The 22019-nt window shown below is 42.0% G+C and overlaps 1 protein-coding gene across 6 annotated transcripts in view; it reads left to right on the plus strand.

Moving 5' to 3' along the window:
• Positions 1-22019, plus strand: part of STRADA (STE20 related adaptor alpha) — a 29726-nt gene that overhangs the window by 1993 nt on the left and 5714 nt on the right. For 2 of the 6 annotated variants that reach the window (XM_059997804.1, XM_059997805.1), the window contains exons 2-6: positions 6575-6654; positions 18376-18478; positions 18880-19001; positions 20805-20913; positions 21019-21142. In XM_059997804.1, coding sequence (XP_059853787.1) covers positions 6619-6654; positions 18376-18478; positions 18880-19001; positions 20805-20913; positions 21019-21142 — 494 coding nt within the window. In that variant the 5' untranslated portion in view covers positions 6575-6618. Of the gene's footprint in view, positions 1-6574; positions 6655-9514; positions 9573-11808; positions 11838-18375; positions 18479-18879; positions 19002-20804; positions 20914-21018; positions 21143-22019 lie in introns of those variants that run through there. The other 4 variants (XM_059997810.1, XM_069540107.1, XM_059997806.1 and 1 more) reach the window with 4 other exon arrangements.

A 22019-nucleotide genomic window follows, 5' to 3' on the forward strand; every position in this document is an offset into this window, starting at 1 on the left:
ACCTATTCCAAGGCTTACTTCCCAGCTCTCTGCTTTTCTCTCACCATTTTCCTCTTTAGTGAATTTTTGTCGCCCATATAGCTTTAACTGCTAACTTCCAAGTCCACATAGCCATCTCTAACCCCTCTTTTACGCATCAGTCTTTTCAGTACTTCTCTAACTGAATGCTATTTCTACTTGGGATATATAACTGTTTTCTCAACCTCAGGATGACCTAAAAACTCAAACTCATCTTTCCACCAAAACTTCCATCTCTGAGCTTTCCCATTTTGTCTTTGACACGCTACTCTTTTCCCAGTTACTTGGGCACACACAAAAAAAGTCGGAGTCATCAGAGTTGTTCACAGTTAGAATGGGTTCCCTGATTAGGTAGTGAGTCTCTGGCATGAGAAGTTTTCAAGCAGAGACTAGATAACCTTATATTCAGGAGTTTTTTTTGTTTTGTTTTGTTTTTTTTGCGGTTCGCGGGCCTCTCACTGTTGTGGCCTCTCCCGTTGCGGAGCACAGGCTCCGGACGCGCAGGCTCAGTGGCCATGGCTCACGGGCCCAGCCGCTCCGCGGCATGTGGGATCCTCCCGGACTGGGGCACAACCCACTTCCCCTGCATCGGCAGGTGGACTCTCAACCACTGCACCACCAGGGAAGCCCCAGGAGTTTTTAAAAGCAGTTCTTCCAAAGGGTGGAGGATAGGCTCGATGACTTATGGTGTACTTACTAACTAAATTTCTTTATTTTTCCTTCTCCCTATCCATCTATTTCTTAATATTCCCTCTGCCACAGGCTCTTATCACCACAGATGTGGTCCAGTATAATTGTATTCTAACTGGCATTCCTTTTCTGGGTTATTTTCACCTCCCCCTCTCCCATCGTTTTGCAGATTAATATTCCTTAGAATGTTCCTTAGAACAAGGCTTCTCAAATGTCAATATGATGGTCCACATATCAGCAACATTACCATCATATGGGAGCTTGTTAGAACTACCAGGCCCCACTTCAGACCTTCTGAATCAAAATCCGCATTTTAACAAGATCCCCAAGTGATTTACATGCACAATAAAGTTTGAGAGACACTACTGTAGACCACTGTTCTGTGTTTGTCACCTTTCTGTTCAAAACCTACAGTGGCTTCCTGCTGCCTGCTGAATAAGATCCGTGAGCTAGCATGCACTTAAGGCCTGTTAATTGTTCTCATATGTGTGGAGTTCTGCTTCTGTAACCGCCCTCACATTAATTGGAGAGTATATGCAAAGTGCTGAAATACTGCTCGGCACATTTGGTCAGTCCTTCAGTATTACTGAGTGCCTCCTCTGTGCTAGGCGCTACTCTAGAAACCAGGAGATACACCTGTGGATATGTAAGCACTAAATAATCAGCAGCTAATACTATTTTATGCTTGGAATTCCCATTTTCTTTAAGTCCTGTTTGACATTCAAGCCCCACCTCTTCAATGAAACTATCCAGGTCCACCTAGCTAACTGTAATCTTTCCCTTTGCTGAACTTCATAAAGTGTTGCCCATTTCTACTTTTGCATTCCCCAGACCTGCTGAATTAAAATCTTTGGAGGTGGGAGTTTGGGCGGGCATCCATAGATTTTTCTAACAACACAAATGAATTTGAAACACATCCTGATTTGGGAACCAGTGGTTCAGATCATTAGAGAAGCTGTTGAAGTGGCAGCCTAGAACCAGTTCTTGGGTCTCTCCAATTGGGCAGTTATATTTGTTTATACAGTGTTTTGGAATTGACTTTATTTTCTATTTCCAGAGCATAGATAATTCCTTCTGAGGATAAAAATCATCTCTTTATCTACATTAATATTCTCTTTCCTTTCTGTTGTAGACTACAGATGGACGTGGATGTTGTCTTCTCTTAAATTTCTTTGGCTTGATGCTTTGTGTTTAATGTTATTAGACAATGTGCATTCTAATAATCTTTTTTTTCCAAATTCAATCTATATTTTTACTATTTCGTAGCAGGATAAATTATTCTCAGCATGGTGGGGTGGGGCTTCTATACGATCAGTGTTGGGGTGAGAATAAATGCAATTTGGTAAAAATCTATAGATGATTTTGAAAGGCCTCCTCACTCCCCTGGATTGAAAACCATTGCTTCGCTTTCTCTGAAGCTGTTCTAAGGACTTTTAGATTCTGTGTACCACACTAAGTCCCCACCCCCATTGCCGTACCACTGCCACAACCCCTCACAACCCTACCCTACCTTAAAGAAAGGAGGGAAATGTGGCAGGATTTTTTCTAGATTCTTCAAAAGCATTTCTGAGTATTTATTTTAATCATTTTACTTTTAAAATCAACTTTATTCAGATGTAATTCACCTATAACAAAATACACTTTTTTTTTGTTTGTTTGTTTGTTTTGGCTGCGCTGGGCCTTCTTGTGGCGTGCAGGCTTCTCTAGTTGCAGCGCACAGGCTCTAGAGCGTTTGGGCTCAGTAGTAGTTGCAGTGTGCGGGCTTAATTGCGGTATGTGGGATCTTAGTTCCCTGACCAGGGATCAACGGGCCCCCTGCATTGGGAGCGCAGAGTCTTAACCACTGGACCACCAAGGAAGTCTCAAATACGCCTGTATTAAGTGTACAGTTTGTTGAGTTTTGACAGATACACTCACATAACCACCATGCAATAAAGATACAGAACTTTTCCATCACCCTGAAAAGTTCTCATGTGTCTCTTTGAAGTTGGTCCCTCATCTCACTGTTGGTCCCAGGCAAGCAAGATCTGCTTTATGGGACTTCCCTTGTGGCTCAGAGTTTAAGAATCCAACTGCCAGTGCAGGGGACACGGGTTCGATCCCTGGTCCAGGAAGATCCCACATGCCACGGAGCAACTAAGCCCGTGCGCCACAACTACTGAGCCTGTGCTCTAGAACCCGCAAGCCACAACTACTGAGCCTGTGTGCCACAACTACTGAAGGCTGCGTGCCTAGAGCCCGTGCTCTGCAACAAGAGAAGCCACCGCAATGAGAAGCCTGTGCACCGCAACAAAGAGTAGCCCCACTCACCACAGCTAGAGAAAGCCTGTGCGCAGCAACGAAGACCCAACGCGGCCAAAAATAATAAATAAAATAAATAACTTTATAAAAAAAAAAGATCTGATTTCTGTTGCATTTTTACTTTTTCTAGAATTTCATGTAAATGGAAACAGTATGTAGATCTGTGTCTGACTTCTTTCACTTAACATGAAATTGTTGCCTATATCAGTAGTTTGTTCCTTTTTATTGCTGAGTAGTATTACATTGGTGTATGTACCACATTTTAAAAATCCATTTACCAGTTGGCAGATGTTTGGATTGTTCCCAGTTTGGGGCTCTTGTGAATAATGCTTTTACAAGCATTCATGTACAAGTTTATGAGAAAATATGTTTTCATTTCTCTTGAGTAGATTACCTAGGAGCAGAATTGTTGGGTCATAAGAAGCTGCTACACCATTTTCCAGTGTGGCCATATGTGTTTGCATTCCCACCAGCAACGTATGAGAGTTCTGGTTGGTTGATATCAACACGTGGTATTGTCAGTCTTTATGTTTAGCCATTTTGGTGGCTGTTTAGTGGTATCTCATTGTTGGTTTATGAACATTTCCCTGATGACAAGTGATGTTGAACATCATTTCATGTGCTTAGTGGCCACTCATACATCTTCTGTTCAGATATGTTGCCCGTTGTTTAAGCTGAGTTGTCTTATTATTGAGTATAGAAATTCTTTATGTATTCTGTATATAAAGTCCTTTGTAGACACACACACACACACACATATACATGCACACACAATATGTTTTCTCCCAATCTTTTCATTTTCTTAGTGGCGTCTTTCAAAGGCAGACATTTTTAATTTTGATAAAGATCAATTTATCATATTTTTTGTTTTATATTTCATGCTCTTGATGTTCTTTTTTTGAATCTCTACTTATCCCAAGATCATGAAGATTTTCTCCTCTGTTTTCTTTAGTAGTTTTAACTTTCTGTTTAGTTCTATGATCCATTTCAAGTTAATTTTTGTGTACGATGTTAGGTAAGGGTCAATGTTCATTTTTTCTAAACAGATATCAAGTTGTATCCAGACTGTCTTTCCCCATGAAATTACTTTGGCCATTCTTTTGAAAATTAATTGACCATATATGCATGGGTCTATTTCTGGATTCTCTTTTCTGTTCCACTGATCCATTTGTCTATCCTTAGACCAAAGTACACTGTCTTGATTACTATAGCAATAAAGTAAGTCTGGAAATCAGGTAATGTAAGTCATAACTTTCTTTTTCAAAACTGTTTTGGCTATTTTAGGTCTCTTGTATTTCCATGTAAACCTTAGACTCAGCTTATCAATTTCTTTTAAAAGTCTGCTGGAATTTTGATTAGCATTGCACTGAATCTGTAGATCAATTTGGAGAGAATTAACATCTTAATGATATAGAGTCTTCCAATCTATGAACATTGTGCAGACCTCTTATCTAGATCATCTTTAATCCCTCTTAGCAGTGTTTTATAATTTTAAACGTACAGGTCTTATCCATAATTTATTAAAATATTCCTAATTATTTTATGGTTTTGTAGGTATTATTGATGGTATTGTTTTTTAAATTTCATTTTCTACTTGGTTGTTGCTAGTATATAGAAATACAATTGCATTTTATAATTGACCTTTCTAAATTCATTTTAAGTATAATGATTTTTTTATAGAATACTTAGAGTTTTCTATGTATACAATCATGTCTACATAGAAAATCATAAAGAATTTTACATCTTTTCCAATCTATATGCCTTTTATTTCTTCTTGCCTTTTTGCATTGGCCAAGACCACTAGTACAATGATGAATAGCAGTGATAAGAACATTCTTGCCTTCCTTCTGTCCTTAGAAGAAACTCATTCATTCTTTTTACTGTTAATAGATGTTAGCTATAATTTTTTTTTAATTTTTGAATTTTATTTTTTTATACAGCAGGTTCTTATTAGTCATCAATTTATACACATCAGTGTATACATGTCAATCCCAATCGCCCAATTCAGCACACCACCATCCCCACTCCCCTGAAATTTTTTATACGTATCTTTTAGCAAGTTGACTTGGTAAATTCTATTTCTATTCTATTCCTAGTTGACTATTCCCAATTGACTAAGAGGTTTTTTTTCTTTAACTTGTGGGTTAGTGTTGAATTTTGTTAGATGCTTTTTCTCCATTTATTGAAATGATTGTATTTTTACTTGCTTACTCAGTTAATAAGGTAAAATGACATCGATTCATTTTTTAAAATTCCTTAAAATTGGTTGTTCTTTATTTGCAAACAACTTCAAACAAAGACAGTTTTGTGTACATTGACTCATTTTTAAATGTTAAACCAATCTGTTATTCCTGAAGTAAGCCCCACTCGGTCATGATGTATTATGCTTTTAGCCATTCTAGATATAAATTCTTAACTATAAATAGCAAACATAAGATAAGATCAGGATGATATGAAAAAAGATACATTTGAGAAATGGCCAAAGCTCTTGGAAATGGGTAACAAAAATGTAAAACTTAGTAGAAAGGTTGGAAAATAAAGTTTGAAGACGTCTCCTAGAAAGCAGAGAGTTGTAAAGTATGAGTGAAATAAATACAAAATTGGGGGCTAATTCTAGCAGTACACCTTTAACTATTAGAGTTTCTGTTCCTATTTCTTGTCAAAGAAATGATATTCCCCAGAATTGGAAGCCCCAAATCTCCACACTATAAAGGCTGACTAAGTGCAACTGACTAAGCAGCTAGTCCAGACCGCAGCAGGATGGAGGGCCTCTGGAAGGCCGTCTCCAGGGGAAAATTGGAATGGATGAGTTTGAGTGTATGGAAAAACACACTGATGAGACTAATAGCAGAAATGTTGAAGTATTTGGAAAAGTTAATAGCTACATGGAAAAACAAACAAGTGAAGAAATGAGGCCATTATTAACTCTATTAAATCATTATTTTCCCCCTCTAGGGGGGGAAAATGAGTGTATGGGGAAGAAGACGTGGTCACCTCTGTTTGCCTCAGTGAAGAACCATGTTTGCATAGTCCTAGTAATGTAAATTTGGACTATTGTTTTAACCAAAATTTATGTCAGACCTATGTTGGGAGAATGAAGGCAGGAATGTAGGGTGCAGGAAGTTGATGTAGGAGAGCTTAGTCTTCCCCTACCATGGTAGGAAGTTAGTAGATAAATGTCTAAAATGGATAAGTCATGACACATAAACAGCATTTAAGAATGATGATAAAAAGGAGGATAAACAGACAAAAGAATTGAAGGTAATTGCTTCTGCAGAGGGGTCAGTGGAGGGTTGGGTCATGAGAAATTTAAAGATTAATTTAAACAAAAAAACCCTATAAAAAACTTCTCTTACAGATATTGCAGTATTTCAGAATGTATTTGGCCAAAGTACATCCAGGTTTATTGTCACTTAAAGTTTCTCTAAACAAATCTTTAGAATCTAGGAATTTGTAGGTCTAGCACAGTGCTTTGAATGGTAGACTCATAGTAAGTTTTTGTTAATCAACAAATATTTCTATAAAAGCAGATTTGACTAACAACCTGTGTCTATTTTCCTTTTAGGTTTAAATTTTTGAAATTGAAGTAGGTCTACACGTTAGGAACTCATGTCTTTTCTTGTAAGTAAACCAGAGCGAATTAGGGTGAGTGTTTCTCTTCTTCTGGCTTTACTATTTTTTATTTTCTGAAAAGCAGTGTGTTTGGCAGATATTTTAGGAGGTTTTTGGGGTTTTTTTTTATGTGATGTTCAGAATCATACAGAAGTGAGGGATGTAGAAAGTAAAGTAGGTATTGCAGCCTCCACTCCTAAGAAAAGAACTTGCAGGGACATCCCTGGTGGCGCATTGGTTAAGAATCCACCTGTGAATGCAGGGGACACGGGTTTGAGCCCTGGTCCGGGAAGATCCCATGTACCGCAGAGCAACTAAGCCTGTGTGCCACAACTACAGAGCCTGTGTGCCACAACTACTGAAGCCCACACGCCTAGAGCCCGTGCTCCACAACATGAGAAGCCACCACAATGAGAAGCCCGTGCACTGCAACGAAGAGTAGCCCCCGCTTGCCACAACTAGAGAAAGCCTGCGTGCAGCAGTGAAGACCCAACGCAGCCAAAAATAAATAATAAATAAATTTTTTAAAAAAAGAAACGAATTTGCAGGCAGAGGCTGGCCAGAGACATAGAATATACCCACCAGCTTGTCTGATAGAGAAGAAACAAGGTGGCTTATTTTATGATTATCAGTCATTCAACATTAAATGAGTTGCTGGCCCTTTTTAGTGTAGATGTGTACCCACTAATGATCTGCCTGTTTCCTACACATTTTCAGTGAGTTTGTGTGTGTGTGTGTTTGTTTGTTTGTTTTTTTTTTGCGGTATGCGGGCCTCTCACTGCTGTGGCCTCTCCCGTCGCGGAGCACAGGCTCCGGACGGGCAGGCCCAGCGGCCATGGCCCACGGGCCCAGCTGGCTGCTCCGCAGCATGTGGGATCCTCCCGGACTGGAGCACGAACCCGCATCCCCTGCATCGGCAGGCGGACTCCCAACCACTGCACCACCAGGGAAGCCCAGTTTGTGTGTTTTAAAAATCAGCATCGGACTTCCCTGGTGGCTCAGTGGTGGGGAGTACGCCTGCCAGTGCAGGGGACACAGGTTCGAGCCCTGGTCCAGGAAGATCCCACATGCCACAGAGCAGCTAAGCCTGTGTGCCACAACTACTGAGCCTGTGCTCTGGAGCCCGTGAGCCACAACTACTGAGCCCACATGCCACAACTACTGAGCCTGTGCTCTAGAGCCCACGAGCCACAACTACTGAGCCCGTGTGCCACAACTACTGAGGCCCGTGTGCCTAGAGCTTGTGCTCCGCAACAGGAGAAGCCACCGCGATGAGAAGCCCACGCACCACAGCAAAGAGTAGCCCCCGTTCACTGCAACTAGAGAAAGCCCGCATGCAGCAACAAGGACCCAATGCAGCCGAAAACAAATAAATTAATTAATAAAAAAAAAAATCAGCATCAGATTGTAATCATTGGAACACTTTTTTGAACCTGGGCCCTTGGCAGTGAAGGCACGAAGTCCTAACCACTGGACCACCAGGGAACTCCCATCATAGGTTTTAATTGAAGGCTTTTTGAAAAATTTTATTACACCTGAGAACTTCACTAGCTAAAATGACCTCAAGAACAAATACTGGGTTTAGCTTCTTTACAAGCTTCCTAAATGATTTCCTAAAAGACTATCTTGTTTATTATCAAGTACTCAATTTCTAACTGCTGTAGTAATTATTTTAAAATTCTGTAACACTGTATGTGTACTGTGAGACATTGTGAATATACCACTTTCTTTTTTTTTTCTCTTTTGGCCGCACGGCTTGTGCAATCTTAGTTCCCCAACCAGGGACTGAACCCGGGCCACAGCAGTGAAAGCCTGGAATCCTAACCACTAGGCCACCAGGGAACTCCCTTAATATACCACTTTCTTTAAATATTAAGGTGTCAATTATATTTTGTGTTCCAGTGAATATAAATTTTTTATATCAATTTTTTAAATTTACAGTGTTCTTTTTTTAATTTGGAAAAAATTGATATAGAGAATGACGTTATAGTTTAAATTCATAGTCCATATTATGCAACTTATTTCTGAATGTTCCTTAATCTTCCTTTTTCTTATGTTTATGTGGTAAGAATAACTTATATTGGAAAGAGTAAACCTCGCTATTAATTAAGAGAAACAAAACAGAATCCCTCCTTAGCCTGAACTCTACCCAGTGGAAAGAATACCCCTAAGCCAAGCTTTAATACCAGCCCTTGAGTGAAATACAACCTTGATCCCATTGCTTTTATGTATGAGCTGCTTTTCTATTTCAACCTAACCTGATTCAGGTGAAACCAGACCGCTGATCAGTATGATGGAAATCCAATACTAGTTTGAAATAGTCCAGTAAAGTGAACCATAGATTAGTCATGCTAGTTTGGTCCTTGTAAACTTGGTAGAAAATGTAAACGTTGGTGATGTCTTTAGAAATCCTAGCGGATGAAAGAATATGCAGTTTGCTATTTCCTTTTACAAACTAATAGGGGCTTGTGAAAAACTGTTTCATCCCTATTTTCTGTGTGTGAATTCCAGTAGTTTTCAAATTGGCATTAATGATCCAAAGCATCTGTAATAGACAGCCATGGGATGAATAAGATGGAACCAAAAGGCAGTTTTATGTATAGGAAGGACAAAAGCATGCTTCATTATCAGGGCCAGTGCTACTTATTTCTCATCTGTCAGATTTAAGAATTGTTCATCAAATTAGGCAAAGAAGAATAGAGAAAGGAATTAATCTATTGTGTTCAGTTGATTTAAATCCAAGATTCTTTTCAAAACTTTTCCATAGAAATGTAGCTTAACTGTACTGCATGATTCGCTTTTTGTAGTTGTCTTTTTATCTGTCTAATGGCTGATAGTTAATTTTCTGTGGCTTGGAAGAAATACTAATTCTCTTTGGGGTTTTCCTCTTTAGCGGTGGGTCTCGGAAAAGTTCATTGTTGAGGGCTTAAGAGATTTGGAACTATTTGGAGGTAAGTACAGTATGGCATTTAGCCATCACTTCAGGATAAATATCGCTGCCTTTTTGTTGATTAAATCAATTTATAGAAATTAGCAATTTAAGGGCAAGTTGTTATATTTGTTTGGCTACAGCTGTTATATTTACTTGGCTCCTTTTTGAATCCATGCTTTCCCCAAAATTTGAGGACTAATCTGGCAGTTGTCCTTGGCCTGTCTCGATTGTTAGAAAGCCAGTATTTACTTAAAAGCACACGTGTTTCTTCTAAGTATTTGGCTATGAAATACATATTCTTAAAGGAAAACAAAGTAGGTGTTTAAAAGTCTCTAGCCTTGAAGATTTAAAAAATAAAATTATAGTCAGGACAAAGGTAGCAGTGATATAAAAGTTATGGTTTTTCTGATCAATCTAGTTGACTCATCTTTTCATGAGACTTAGAGACTAGAGAAAAAAAAAATCTGTCAGGATAAAAATACTAACTTCCTATTGTAAAATCTAAATGTTGATTCAGAAGTAAAGTAGGTTTGCAATTTTGAGGTTTAACAAATCCAGGCACTCCCCTTTGGCTATTTTCCAACTGAGCTGTTTTGGGAACTGTGATCTTGACTTAAGGCAAGGAAAATTCTTTTTCTATAAAAATAATAGTAGTAAAGCCCCTTTCTTTTTATCTGTACACCATGATACTCTCTTCAGCTCCTATAGCTAAAGAAATGGGTTATCAGATAGAGTGTGTTGGTTAACTGATCCAAACTACCTCGAGAGGCTTGAGTAATTGAAAACTCAAACTTGCTAGTGACTAGGTAGCACCTATTAATTTATTTTCCCTACTGCCACTCAAAGAACTTCTGGAGTTGAATTATTCATAAACTTTGTCAAAGGGTTTTAGAGAAGACAAATAAGAGTTTAGAAAAATGATGAGTTATTTTTGTTTTGGTTATAAGAATAAAAGTAATCTGCACAGTAAAGGAAAGGCTAGTGGAACAAAAATACTATGTTCTGGTGCTATTCTCATTTTTTTCCCCAGCATTAAGGGCAATACAGTGGTTTAAAAGTAAACATTGGCATCGATGGAAATTGAGTTGGAAGTCCAGTTTACATTAATTAGCTAAAAATATTCCAGTTATGTGAATTAGATGAATGGATTTTGGTTTCAGTGTCTTGAGTGTAGGATCTCTGGATGTCTTTTGATAATTCCCTAGTCTCTGGTCTGAGGAGGATGAAGAGATTGTTCTGTATATTGTTTACAGCTTAATGAAGTGTATGTTACCAAGCTGATACAGCTTGGAATTTGCCTTCTGCTCTAAGAAGCCTTGGTTTGATTTCCTTTTACCTATTCACCTGGCTTATCTTTGACTTGTAAGAAGCCCCTCTTAAGCAGCCGCTCCTGCCATTTATATACCAGAAAACTGATGTCCGTGGCACACACACACAAATCTTATTTTGATAAATTGAGGCTAATTTACTCTGCACCCAATATCTAGCAATATAATTTAAGATATTTGGAGATGTGTAATCATTCCAATACTTTACAGTTAAAATCTTTACTTTGATCACTTTTCAGAATAGAGAAAATAAAAAGCACAGATACAGAATTCGTCTTCTTTTGGAGCAGAAAGTCATTTAAGTTGTCCTTTGCTTTATTCATATTCATCAGGAGTAGCAGAGAGCCAAAAAGCCCTTGCTTTATTTTCATTTAGAATAGAATGTATCTGACTGGAGAATCAAATTGGGTAATGGTCCCACAAACACATGTGACTGTATTAAAACTTTCTGTCTTTTTTTTTGGAAAACCTGTTTTCTAGTCCCTGCACTCCCTGGGAAATAGCCAACCATGCATATAATTTTATAATGAATTTTTTGTTCACAGTGTAAGACTCTGAAAGTAGCCTATTGAAAGTAACATTGTGTGCTGATGGAAAGTAATTGTATGACCAGAACTATAGCAGTTGAGTTGTACTCAGTAAAGAATACCCGTAGAATAAGAGCCTTGCCAAGTTTTGAAGAGCCATAGGTTCATGTTTAAAACTCCATCTATCTGCAGCATTTTTACTGTGGATCTCTGGGGCTGTGTGTGTGTGTGTGTGTGTGTGTGTGTGTTTATATGTAGCACTGCAGGCACTTTTTGCTGTAATGATTCTTAAGTGGTTTCCATTAGTAAATGTAGTCCTAAGTGCAGTAATTGCTGTTCTGAATGTGGGTGTGTCTTCTTCCAAAACCCAAAATGCCAACACTCAATCTCTCCACTCCAGAGCAGCCTCCGGGTGACACTCGGAGAAAAGTAAGTGATTTTCCAGGCTCTAGCACTGTGGCTTGTTGCATGGAGGTGACTTGTGGAATGTTGTATGTTTTTTTGGTTGGCTTATCATTTTATGTTTCTGCTCATCTGTCACTGAGTTTTATACATGGTATAATTGTTCTCCTTGTGGGGACTTAGGTTTCACGCTAGAGAGATTCTGATGTGTACTTTGAAAACTGAAAAACTCTCAGGCACTTTTTCCGTCTCCTCCCCTTTGTAGCCTTACCAGTCACCAGCCACCCCCACCAAAAACTAAAAGGGACAGTTTCAACACTCTAACATGTGGTTATCTTTCAGTGGCTAGTAGTACTAAGTTTCCCATCCTTAGTCTATTAATAATAGATTTGAGTCCACAGAGATAATATAGATCTCTGTCTAGATTATAAGGCAGGACGTCAAATCTAGTTTAAAAACAAAACCCCATGTTTTAAAGTACAAAACAGAAAATGTATTTTTTTGGCAGAAGTTTCAAGACTCTTGCCCTGCTTCTTACTCTTCTAGTTTATTTTACCAGTGGAAATAACAGCAGCGTGCCAAGCTGCTTTTTTTTTTTTAATTTGTTTATTTATTTATTTATTTTTGGCTGCCTTGGGTCTTCGTTGCTGCGCGCGGGCTTTCTCTAGTTGGGGCAAGCGGTGGCTTCTCTTGTTGCGGAGCATGGGTTCTAGAGCGCGTGGGCTTCAGTAGTTGTGGCATGCGGGCTCAGTAGTTGTGGCTTGCAGGCTCTAGAGCGCATGCTCAGTAGTTGTGTCTCACGGGCTTCGTTGCTCCACAGCATGTGGGATCTTCCCTGACCAGGGCTCGAACCCGTGTCCCCTGCATTGGCAGGCAGATTCTTAACCACTACGCCCCACCAGGGAAGTCCCCAAGCTCCTTTTGATACTGTGAATCAGTGTCTTATACAGAGAGGATAAGAGCCCTTTTCTCCATAGACGTCTTCCTCTTTTCGGATAACAGACCTTTGTGCCTTTTGCAGGCAGCTCCAAGGTGAGTGAAGGGTGATGCTGCTGACTAGGGATTTCTTTCTGAGTAAAGCTTGGCTGCGCTTTCCTAGCCAAGAGCACTTCACTATCAGATCCCAATATTTTCCAGTCAGGAGACCAAAAACGTGCCCTATAGGATCAGTTGGGTATTTTTCCAGAGTACAGCGCCAATTATATATAGTTCTTATATTTTCACAGCGGCTGACGTTATACCAAAAGTTATCCTGTGTGAAACCTTTGGGAGGTTGAATGTGCTTATTTGTTGGACATTTCATAAATACTGTGTTTGTGGGCTTTATTGCATTTTGTCTTTAAACAAGCTCTTTAAACAAAGTTATCCTTTTATGGTCATTTCTGGATAGCAGTAGCTTATGTGTTTTTCAAATGCTTCAAAATGAACAAAGTGCTTTTCATGGTGGGGGAAACTAAGAAAAGACTTCGATAGAATTCGTTTCTTTCTCTAGGCAATTTGAGATTATACATTATACTAATAAAACCGTGCCATGCTATGTTTAACGAGAATGGGCTAAATATCTCCTTTTCATCTGAATTTTGACCTTTTCTAAATCGGAAGCAGTATAATGGACTAACCTGCCTTTCTTGTGGTAAAACCAGACCAAATCTCTTCCTTTCAAAATAGTGCCTTTGTTTGTTTGTTTTCCTAAATAAAGGTCGCCTTCTGTCTGAGTTCAGACTATAGAACATCCACAAAGTAGAAAGCATCCATTTTAGGGTCATTTCCGGGGAGTTGGGGACAGAATGGTAGAGGGGTCACAGCAGCCACCAGACGAGTTCATTTCATGCGATTCTGGATTTGCCCAATGAACTCATCTTCCCAATTACCTAAAGAATTTCATTTTCTAAACCTAACACTTTGAAGTAGTTTTCCATAGTCAACGAAGACAGTAGAAATATTGTCAACTTACGAACTAATCATATCAGTAGTTTAATGAATCATTTCTCACCTAGGCTCAACAAAAGTGTGGCTTCAGTGTGTAGCCTGGTAGGTAGTATGTCTTACGTGCACTCCTGGCAAGGAAAAGGGAGATAGGTAATTTTAAGAAAAAAGTATCCTATATGTAGTTTATCCAAAGGGAGTTATTTAAAGTGCCTATAAAAGAATTTTTTTAAATCTCAGGTCTCAGCTGTTCCTCATAGTCCTTTTTTTTTTTCAAATTAGAGAAACAAGGAGTTTGCCTAGAGATCAGAGGAGAGACCTTCAAATACAAAGTCATTCTAGGTTTGTCCTCGTTGGGGCCATATTGTTACCTGCTAAAAAATGCAGTCCTTTCTCACATGCAGGTGTCAGATTCTGATCTGTGAAGTTCCCCTGGTAACAGGGAAGCTAGGGAATGTGTTGTAGGAGGGCTGGCGTTTGTGGTATAAGTCAGCATGTGGAACTGTCTCCAGTGGAACCGACTGGTACGTTTGCTCTCCTCTCCAGCCCATGGGAATAACAAGGTCATGGGCAGAAAACCTCCTGAGTTCAAACGTTGCTTAAATGATTACTTTTTAAGTAGATGCCAGCACTGTTGTAGGCCTTGGGGAATACATCAGTGAAGGAGACAGACAGGCCCTGCCCCGACAGAGCTTGCGTTCTAGTAGAGAAGACAGGCAGTAGACAAAATAAACTGCAGTGACCGCTATGAAGAAAATCAAGCAAGATGACATAATAGAGTGACTGGGAGCTGCTTTACTCGGCGGGACAGAGTCTTCAATGAATAGGTGACATTTGAGACCTCAAGGACGAGGAGAAGCAGCGATGGGAAAATAGTGGGGCAGGAGTGTCCCAAACGGAGGGACAGCCGGTGCGAGGTTGCTAAGACTGCTGGTTCGTGGGGGTCAGGTGCGGTGGGTCAGGGCAGCCCCGTGTGGGGCGAAGTCGTGGAAGTAGGCAGCGGCCGGGTCGTGTGGATCCTCACAGGCCAGAGTAGGGGGTGTTGGGTCCGAAAGCAAGCCCCTGAGTTTTGTGTTAACCGGTGACACTGATTTTATTGAGGGCAGGTCGATACTTGAGAAAACAGCAAAACAGAGCAAGAGTCTGTGCAGCGGGTTAGAGGTATGAGGTGAAGCTGGGACTCCCCGAAGTCAGCCTAGCCGGCGGCGACGTTCTCAGCAGCTGGGGAGTCGCCGTGTCGGAGCTCTTGGTTTAGGCTTTTTGCTCAAATTGTTACCGAGTCCAAGCTTGCTCCGCTCGCCGCACACCAGGTCAATAAATTGGGAGACGAGGTGTTGAGGCCAGGGATATGACTTTATTCGGAAAGCCGGCAGACCGAAAAGATGGCGGACTAGCGTCTCCAAAAAAACCATCTTATCGGAGTTTGGATGCCAGTTTCTTTTATAGAACAGAGCGGGGAGGAGATGAGGAAGTAAAGTAAAAAGGCCGTAAGTTTTGCAAATATCACCTTGAATGGCCAGCCTCGGGGAGGGGATGTGTTCATTTCTTCTTTCTCGCAGCCATCCACAGGTGGACGGGGGTCAGGATGCTTCCCTGAACAAGCTTCCCTGAACAAAGGCACTTTGGTTTAACATTCAGGCAGAGGGGCAGGGTTCCCTGAGGCAGGCCATTGTGTATAGACAGTATCCTTTAGTGAACAAAAGCAATGGAAGCAAAGGTTAAAGTAAAACAGATCCAACATGGAGTCAGATTTGGTTCTTCCCTGTTACAAAATCTGTACTCCATTTTGTTCCTTGATTGTCTGTGTGAGGCACTGGCTGGCACCAGTATCTTGTTTTGAAGACAAGATAGTTTCAAGAAGCTACAGTGGCTATTAAGTCATCCTAGAATCTGTTTTCAGAGCATTTGGAAACACAGAAACCTGTAAAAAACAAAATCAAACCGACTTTAACTATCGATCAAGCCCTATTTAGGAGTCTCTGTTTTCTCCATTTTCTCTGTTCCATCTTCTTTGCTGAACAGGAGAGTGACCAAAAAGTAGACAGCAAAAGAGAGAGGGGAAGAAAAGAATTCATATTTATTGAATACCTGTGATACACCAAGTCGTGCTAAGCTCTTTACATATTTTATCTCATTTCATAGTCACAACAACCCTATGAAGTGGGGATTGTTCCACGGATGAGATGATGAAGATCTCAGGGCTTAGAGGGACCTGCCCAGGGTCACAGAGCAAGAGATAGACTGAGTTCAAGTTCTGCCTATCCCTGGCCCCTAAGCCTCGAGTCTTCACATTATACCATATATTTTACTTAAAATAGCCTTTCCCAAATCATCTTCCCCCAAATTTAACGGATGTTAGGCACAAAAAGACTTCTCTGGACAGGTATCTTTGGGAAATGTTAGGTTAAACGAAGTTATACTTTGTCAAATTACAGAACTTCTCAAAGCCCTTAATATGGGAGTACCCCTTGTGGTTGTCCATGAGAAGGAGAGTGCTGCATTTTGTAACTTAATTGGACGTGTAAACTTTTTTCATGCGTTAACTGGCAGGATCTGTGTTCCATGGGGCCTCCTTTGGGGAAATCCTGCATTAAAACAACTAGGTAGAAAAGTGGACAAGAGACAGAAATAGGCATTTTCACTCTGGAGAAAACCCACGTAGCCAATAAATGCATGAAAAGATGCTCAACTTCATTAGCACTCGGAAATGTAAATCAGACCCACAATGAGACTGGCAGAAATGAAGTCTGAATATACCAAGTGTTGGGGAAAAGATGGATCAACAAGAACATACATGTATCGCTGGCGGGCATGTAAATTGATATAACCATTGTGGAAAACCGTTTGGCATTTTTTTCTAAAGTCGAATGTTCATATACTCTGTGACCTCCAGTTCCACTCCTAGGTGTAAGCTTTAGTGTAACTCCTGCATTTATGTGTCAAGAAACACATTCAAGTGTGTTTGTAGCAGCACAGTTCATAATAGCAGAATGAAAAGTAACTGCAAAAGCCCCTTAGCATTGGAAGGATAAATTGAGGTATGTTCACAAGATGAGCATTATACAATATGGCTAAATACAACAATATAGGTGAATCTTAGAAATAGAAAGTTGATTAAGTTGGAACTGGGATTTGCTAACAGGGCTCAATTCTGCTTGACTGGGCTCCTCTTAACGTTAAGTGGTGCTGGAGGTAAAACCCCATTTGGTTTCTTTCGTCACTGGCAGCATCAACTGTTTTGAAACCAGATGTGTTTCAAACATCAGGCACCCCACCCCCACCCCAAGGTGATACCAGCACGTCAGAATATTCGCGACTCCAGCACTTTTCTGTCTCGTGCTGAGCCAAGAGCCTTCGTGTATTCAAAGACCTTTTCCTAATCAGAGGGCAGGTTTAGGAACGCAGCATATGACATGTGAGCTGGCCTAAGGCTCTTTGTTTCAGTTAGACATACATCTCAAGAAAGAGGATCCCAAAGAAAGAAAACTACTCACAGTCCCTAAATCGTACAAATAAATTTAGGTTTGGAAGAAGGAAACTGAACCTATTAAACTGAAGGAAGAGCCATTGGCCTGCCATGTATTTTGCCGGGCACTTTTCCATCAGGACCTCACATGTGACACCCACATCCTAAATGGCTGGAATCCAGCTTCATTTGCAGCCTGGGTGCACAGGGACGAGGGAGCAGGTCACTTCTGCTGCCTGGGATGATGGCTGAGACCTGACAGCTCTGTTCCCTGCCTGCAGCCCAGTGTGTTAGCTGTTTTCTGGCTTCACTTGGAAATGTCAGGGAATGATTGGTCTGGCCTCTTGGTTTGCTAACAAGGGGGCCTCTTATGGCCACATTTTGCCTATAGCAAGATTCAACATCTGATCTTTGGGTTTTTTTAGTCAGGACCTTAAAAATAGGACCCTAGGGACTTACCTGGTGGCGCAGTGGTTAAGAATCCGCCTGCCAATGCAGGGGACACGGGTTCGATCCCTGGTCCGGCAAGATCCCACATGCTGTGGAGCAACTAAGCCCATGCGCCACAACTACTGAGCCCACGTGCCACAACTACTGAAGCCCATGAGCCTAGAGCCCATGCTCTGCAACGAGAGAAGCCGCCGCAATGAGAAGCCTGCGCACCGCAAGGAAGAGTAGCCCCTGCCCGACACAACTAGAGAAAGCCCGCGCACAGCAACAAATACCCAACGCAGCCAAAAAAAAAAAAAAAAAGGACCCTAATGCAGCAGGAAATTCAAGAGAAACCCCACCTCTCCATTCCCCTTCTCTTTTCTAAATGTGCCTTTCTCCAGACATCCTTTCCCAAGTAAGAATTTCATAGTTTTTAGCAAATGAGCCAGCTGTTGGGAAGGACAAGCAAACCAAGTGTTGACTAGAGCTGGCCCTTGTCCCCACCCCCACTCGTAGATAGCGCTCACGCTTGCTCTGATATTAGTGCCAGTGACTGCATTGAACAGCTGATGCTTTACTTTCTATTTCTCATCAAGTAGGGCTGGAACTGTTTCTTTGCTCCAGGGTCAGAGTTTGTATGTTTGTTTACATGCCAGTCTCCTTGTGGGTCTGAATTACCATCTCCCCACTCTCATCCCGTCCCCAAGTTCCTCTTACTAACCTGTTTTTCTTTTTCTTTAGACCAATGAGGCGAGCGCAGAGTCGATAGCATCCTTTTCTAAACAGGAGATCATGAGTAGCTTTCTGCCGGAGGGAGGGTGTTATGAGCTGCTCACCGTTATAGGTAATGTCCAGGACTGTCATGCTCCAGGGAATCATGGCAGCCGTCTCAGCATCCTCGGGTGAATGTGTGCCAGAAGCTGTCAGCCAGTTGGCAGGATTCGTGGAGACAAAACTGGCTTTTGTGGTTCTTCTATGGTTTTCTTCTTCCAAGTGTAGGGGAAGAGATCATGTTTCCAGGAGAGAAGCTCTTTTCAATTTTTCCTTTTGGGCTGTACACTTCTGGTGTCCTGGGCCATAGTCAGTTAGAATAGTTGGCTGAGAAGGAACTGATGGAAGAAAAATCAAGAAATAACAGAAATGAAAGTTTTAACTTGAATTTTCTTTTAAAATCAAGTCTCTTTAAGGAAGATGAAAACCTGTGTTGCTCTCGTCCCTGTTTATGGCATTTCCCTTTTCTTTTAGGCAAAGGATTTGAGGACCTGATGACAGTGAACCTAGCAAGGTACAAACCAGCGGGAGAGTATGTGACAGTACGAAGGATTAACCTAGAAGCTTGTTCCAATGAGATGGTGACATTCTTGCAGGTAATCGAACGTGAATGTGACACTTGGAGGGAGGGCTCTTAGTTCCAGCAGTAACCACAAGGCATCTTTACATCTGTCTTCTGAAACAGCTGGCGGGAAACGAAGGTAGACCAAGCCAGGAAGTTACGGAAGCTCTTGGTGAAGAATCTTGGGCATTTGGCATTAAGGGTTCTGTAACACTGCTCAGCCCAATTTATATTCCCCTCTTCTTCACCAGATCCTCCTGTGACTCATTTATTCACGTATTTATTATTCAGAGAGGCTAAGTAACTCGCCCCTGGTCGCTCACACTAGTAAGTGGCAGAGGCAGGCTTCACACCCAGACAGTCTCTTTCCAGGTGCGGGGCAGCTCGCCTGGCCACGGGCGACCGTCTTCCGACTCTTAGTGTCCTGTTTGCCTGAGGTTCCTTTCTTCTGGAGAAGCAAGTAGCTGCCCTCTTGTTAAACTGGGAGACACTGCAGGTCTAGTAAGTGCCTGGGGATGAAGGCTTGCCCTGGGAACTCCCTAGATTTAGGGCCTGGCTCAGTGTATTTTCAGTACAGTTGGCTGCAGCCCCTCCCCCTTCTTCAATTACAATGTTTTTCTGAACTCACGCTTATCTGACAGTGCTCCAATACCAGTTCATGTGTTCAGAGTAGTTTTGGGGTCTGAGGATGGAACAGAATGTCAGTCCCAGCTCAGTTATTTGGGAAAAAACTTACCTGAGTTTGTTCTAGAGCACATTTGAGCTTTGTGATTCTTGTCTTTATCCCGTACAGCCGTGGACAGGCAGAAGGTGCTGCTGCCTATTTGACCTTGGCTCATTTCCCAGAGGCCAGGACCCTGGAGTTGCTGTAGTTCTTTTGTCCAAATTTTTTTTCACATCTTTTGTCCAAATTTATTTTAAAATTCCATCGGTCTTACGCTTTTCATAGCTGCTTCTGAGGAAGGGAGCTCTCAGCCTGAGGTCGCTGGAGAAATCTATTCTAATGTTTAGTAGTTGTTGTTTGTTCTTTAATGCTTTCTTTCCGTGTTTCTATTGCTAACAACATTTTCCTTTATAATAGGAAAACACTTATTTGTTTTATCTTTTTTTTTTAATTTAAAAATTTTTTGGGTCTTTGTTGCTGCGTGCTGGCTTTCTCTAGTTGCAGCGAGTGGGGCTACTCTTCCTTGCGGTGCGCGGGCTCCTCATTGTGGTTTCTTGTCTTGTTGCGGAGCACGGGCTCTAGGCGCGCGGGCTTCAGTAGTTGTGGTTCGCGGGCTCTAGAGCGTAGGCTCAGTAGTTGTGGCGCGTGGGCTTAGTTGCTCCACGGCGTGTGGGGTCTTCCCAGACCAAGGATCGAAGCAGTGTCCCCTGCATTGGCAGGCAGATTCTTAACCACTGCACCACCAGGGAAGTCCTTGTTTTCTTATCTTAAAGAGGAGTTCTGTGCCTGGGCCCTTGAAGTTGAGCTAAGCTTATAACTTCCTAAGTCTGCAGTAGGCAGTTTGTTTTCATGGCCTCCGAGGTGGTGCACTGTGACCCTCTGCTGTGGTGTTAGCAGTTTCCCTGTTGGCAGGGAATGGTTTCTCGAGGTGCTTTAGGATTGGCTGGCAGAGCCCAAGTTAGGCAGAAGCTGGCGAAGGAGGGCTGGCTTCCCTGCTGAGATGGCAGAGCCTGGTTCCTTTCATACTGGTGGCACCTGCTCGGGCTGCTCCCAGGATTCTGAGCAGGGCACGCAGGGAGGCCTAGGTCCCCGTATTATTCGTGCTGCCACCTTCATGTTGAGCGTCCTCCTCGGGGCCCCTTGGTTCTGACTGCAGCTCACCATTGCTTTCAGGGGGAGCTCCATGTCTCTAAGCTCTTCAGCCATCCCAATATCCTGCCATATCGAGCCACCTTTATCGCAGACAATGAGCTGTGGGTTGTCACATCATTCATGGCATATGGTGAGTGGGGAAGGTGTCCTGGCAGGGATGGGTTCTAAGAACTCTGCTGTCAGCTTGCTCACGTGCTGTCACCCTGTGCTCCGTCCCCACGATCCTCTCCCTCAGGCTCTGCAAAGGACCTCATCTGCACACACTTCACGGACGGCATGAATGAGCTGACGATTGCTTACATACTGCAGGGGGCGCTCAAGGCCCTGGACTACATCCACCACATGGGATACGTGCACAGGTGCTTTCTTGGGCCTGTTAACCCTTTATAAGAGTGGTATCTGGGCCCACGAGCCCTCGAGTAAAGGTTGACTGAAGCTAGTGAAGCCAGAGTTTAAAGCAAGGGTCGAATCCTGCCCTTGCCTCTGCTGGGAGGGCAGAGCATTTACCCTGTCAGCGCTAAAGCTACTGACTTTCTCTTTACCGAGCAGCTTGGTCCCGAGTACGAGGGGAACACCTGACGTGGGCCTCTGCACCCCACCTTCTCCTTCCTTGGAGCACCCATACTGGGGTGTGCCCTGGAGTCAGCCCTATGCTGGGAGGCTCGGGAGAAGACAGACTGCTCTGTAGATGGTGTCCAGAAAAGCGGCTCGTGGTAGGGGAGATAATAAAACTAGGACCCCTACCTAACTCCACATACAAAGGAGCACTTCAGATAGATGAAAGGCCTACATGGAAACGATAGACTTAGATAGAAGGAAACGCGAGGAAATATTTTCATGACCTGAGGCATAACTTCTAAATGTTTTACATGCACAAAACAAGGCAAAAAATGGATGGAATTGATAATATCAAGATTAAAACTTCCTCTCCAATACAGGACACCAGGAACAAAGTTAAGAAAGGAGTTACAGCGTGGAAGGTGTTAGTTTTGTCTAAAACACACAGGAGATTAGTAACAAGGAAATTTTGTGATTCAATAAGAAAAGGATAGCAGAGCAACAGAAAGATGAGCAAAGGATGTGGAGTTTATAAAAGAAAACCTGAAAGACTAATGGTCATATGAACAGACACTCAAGTCTAGCAAGAATCAGAAAATCAAGTTAAAACAGGAGGATGTCACCTTCTACCCGTGGGACTGGCTGTAATTCAGAGGCTGGGTGAGGACCAGTGCGGTG

This window comes from Delphinus delphis, chromosome 19 (genome assembly GCF_949987515.2).
Source record: "Delphinus delphis chromosome 19, mDelDel1.2, whole genome shotgun sequence".
Classification (NCBI taxonomy): Eukaryota; Metazoa; Chordata; class Mammalia; order Artiodactyla; family Delphinidae; genus Delphinus; species Delphinus delphis.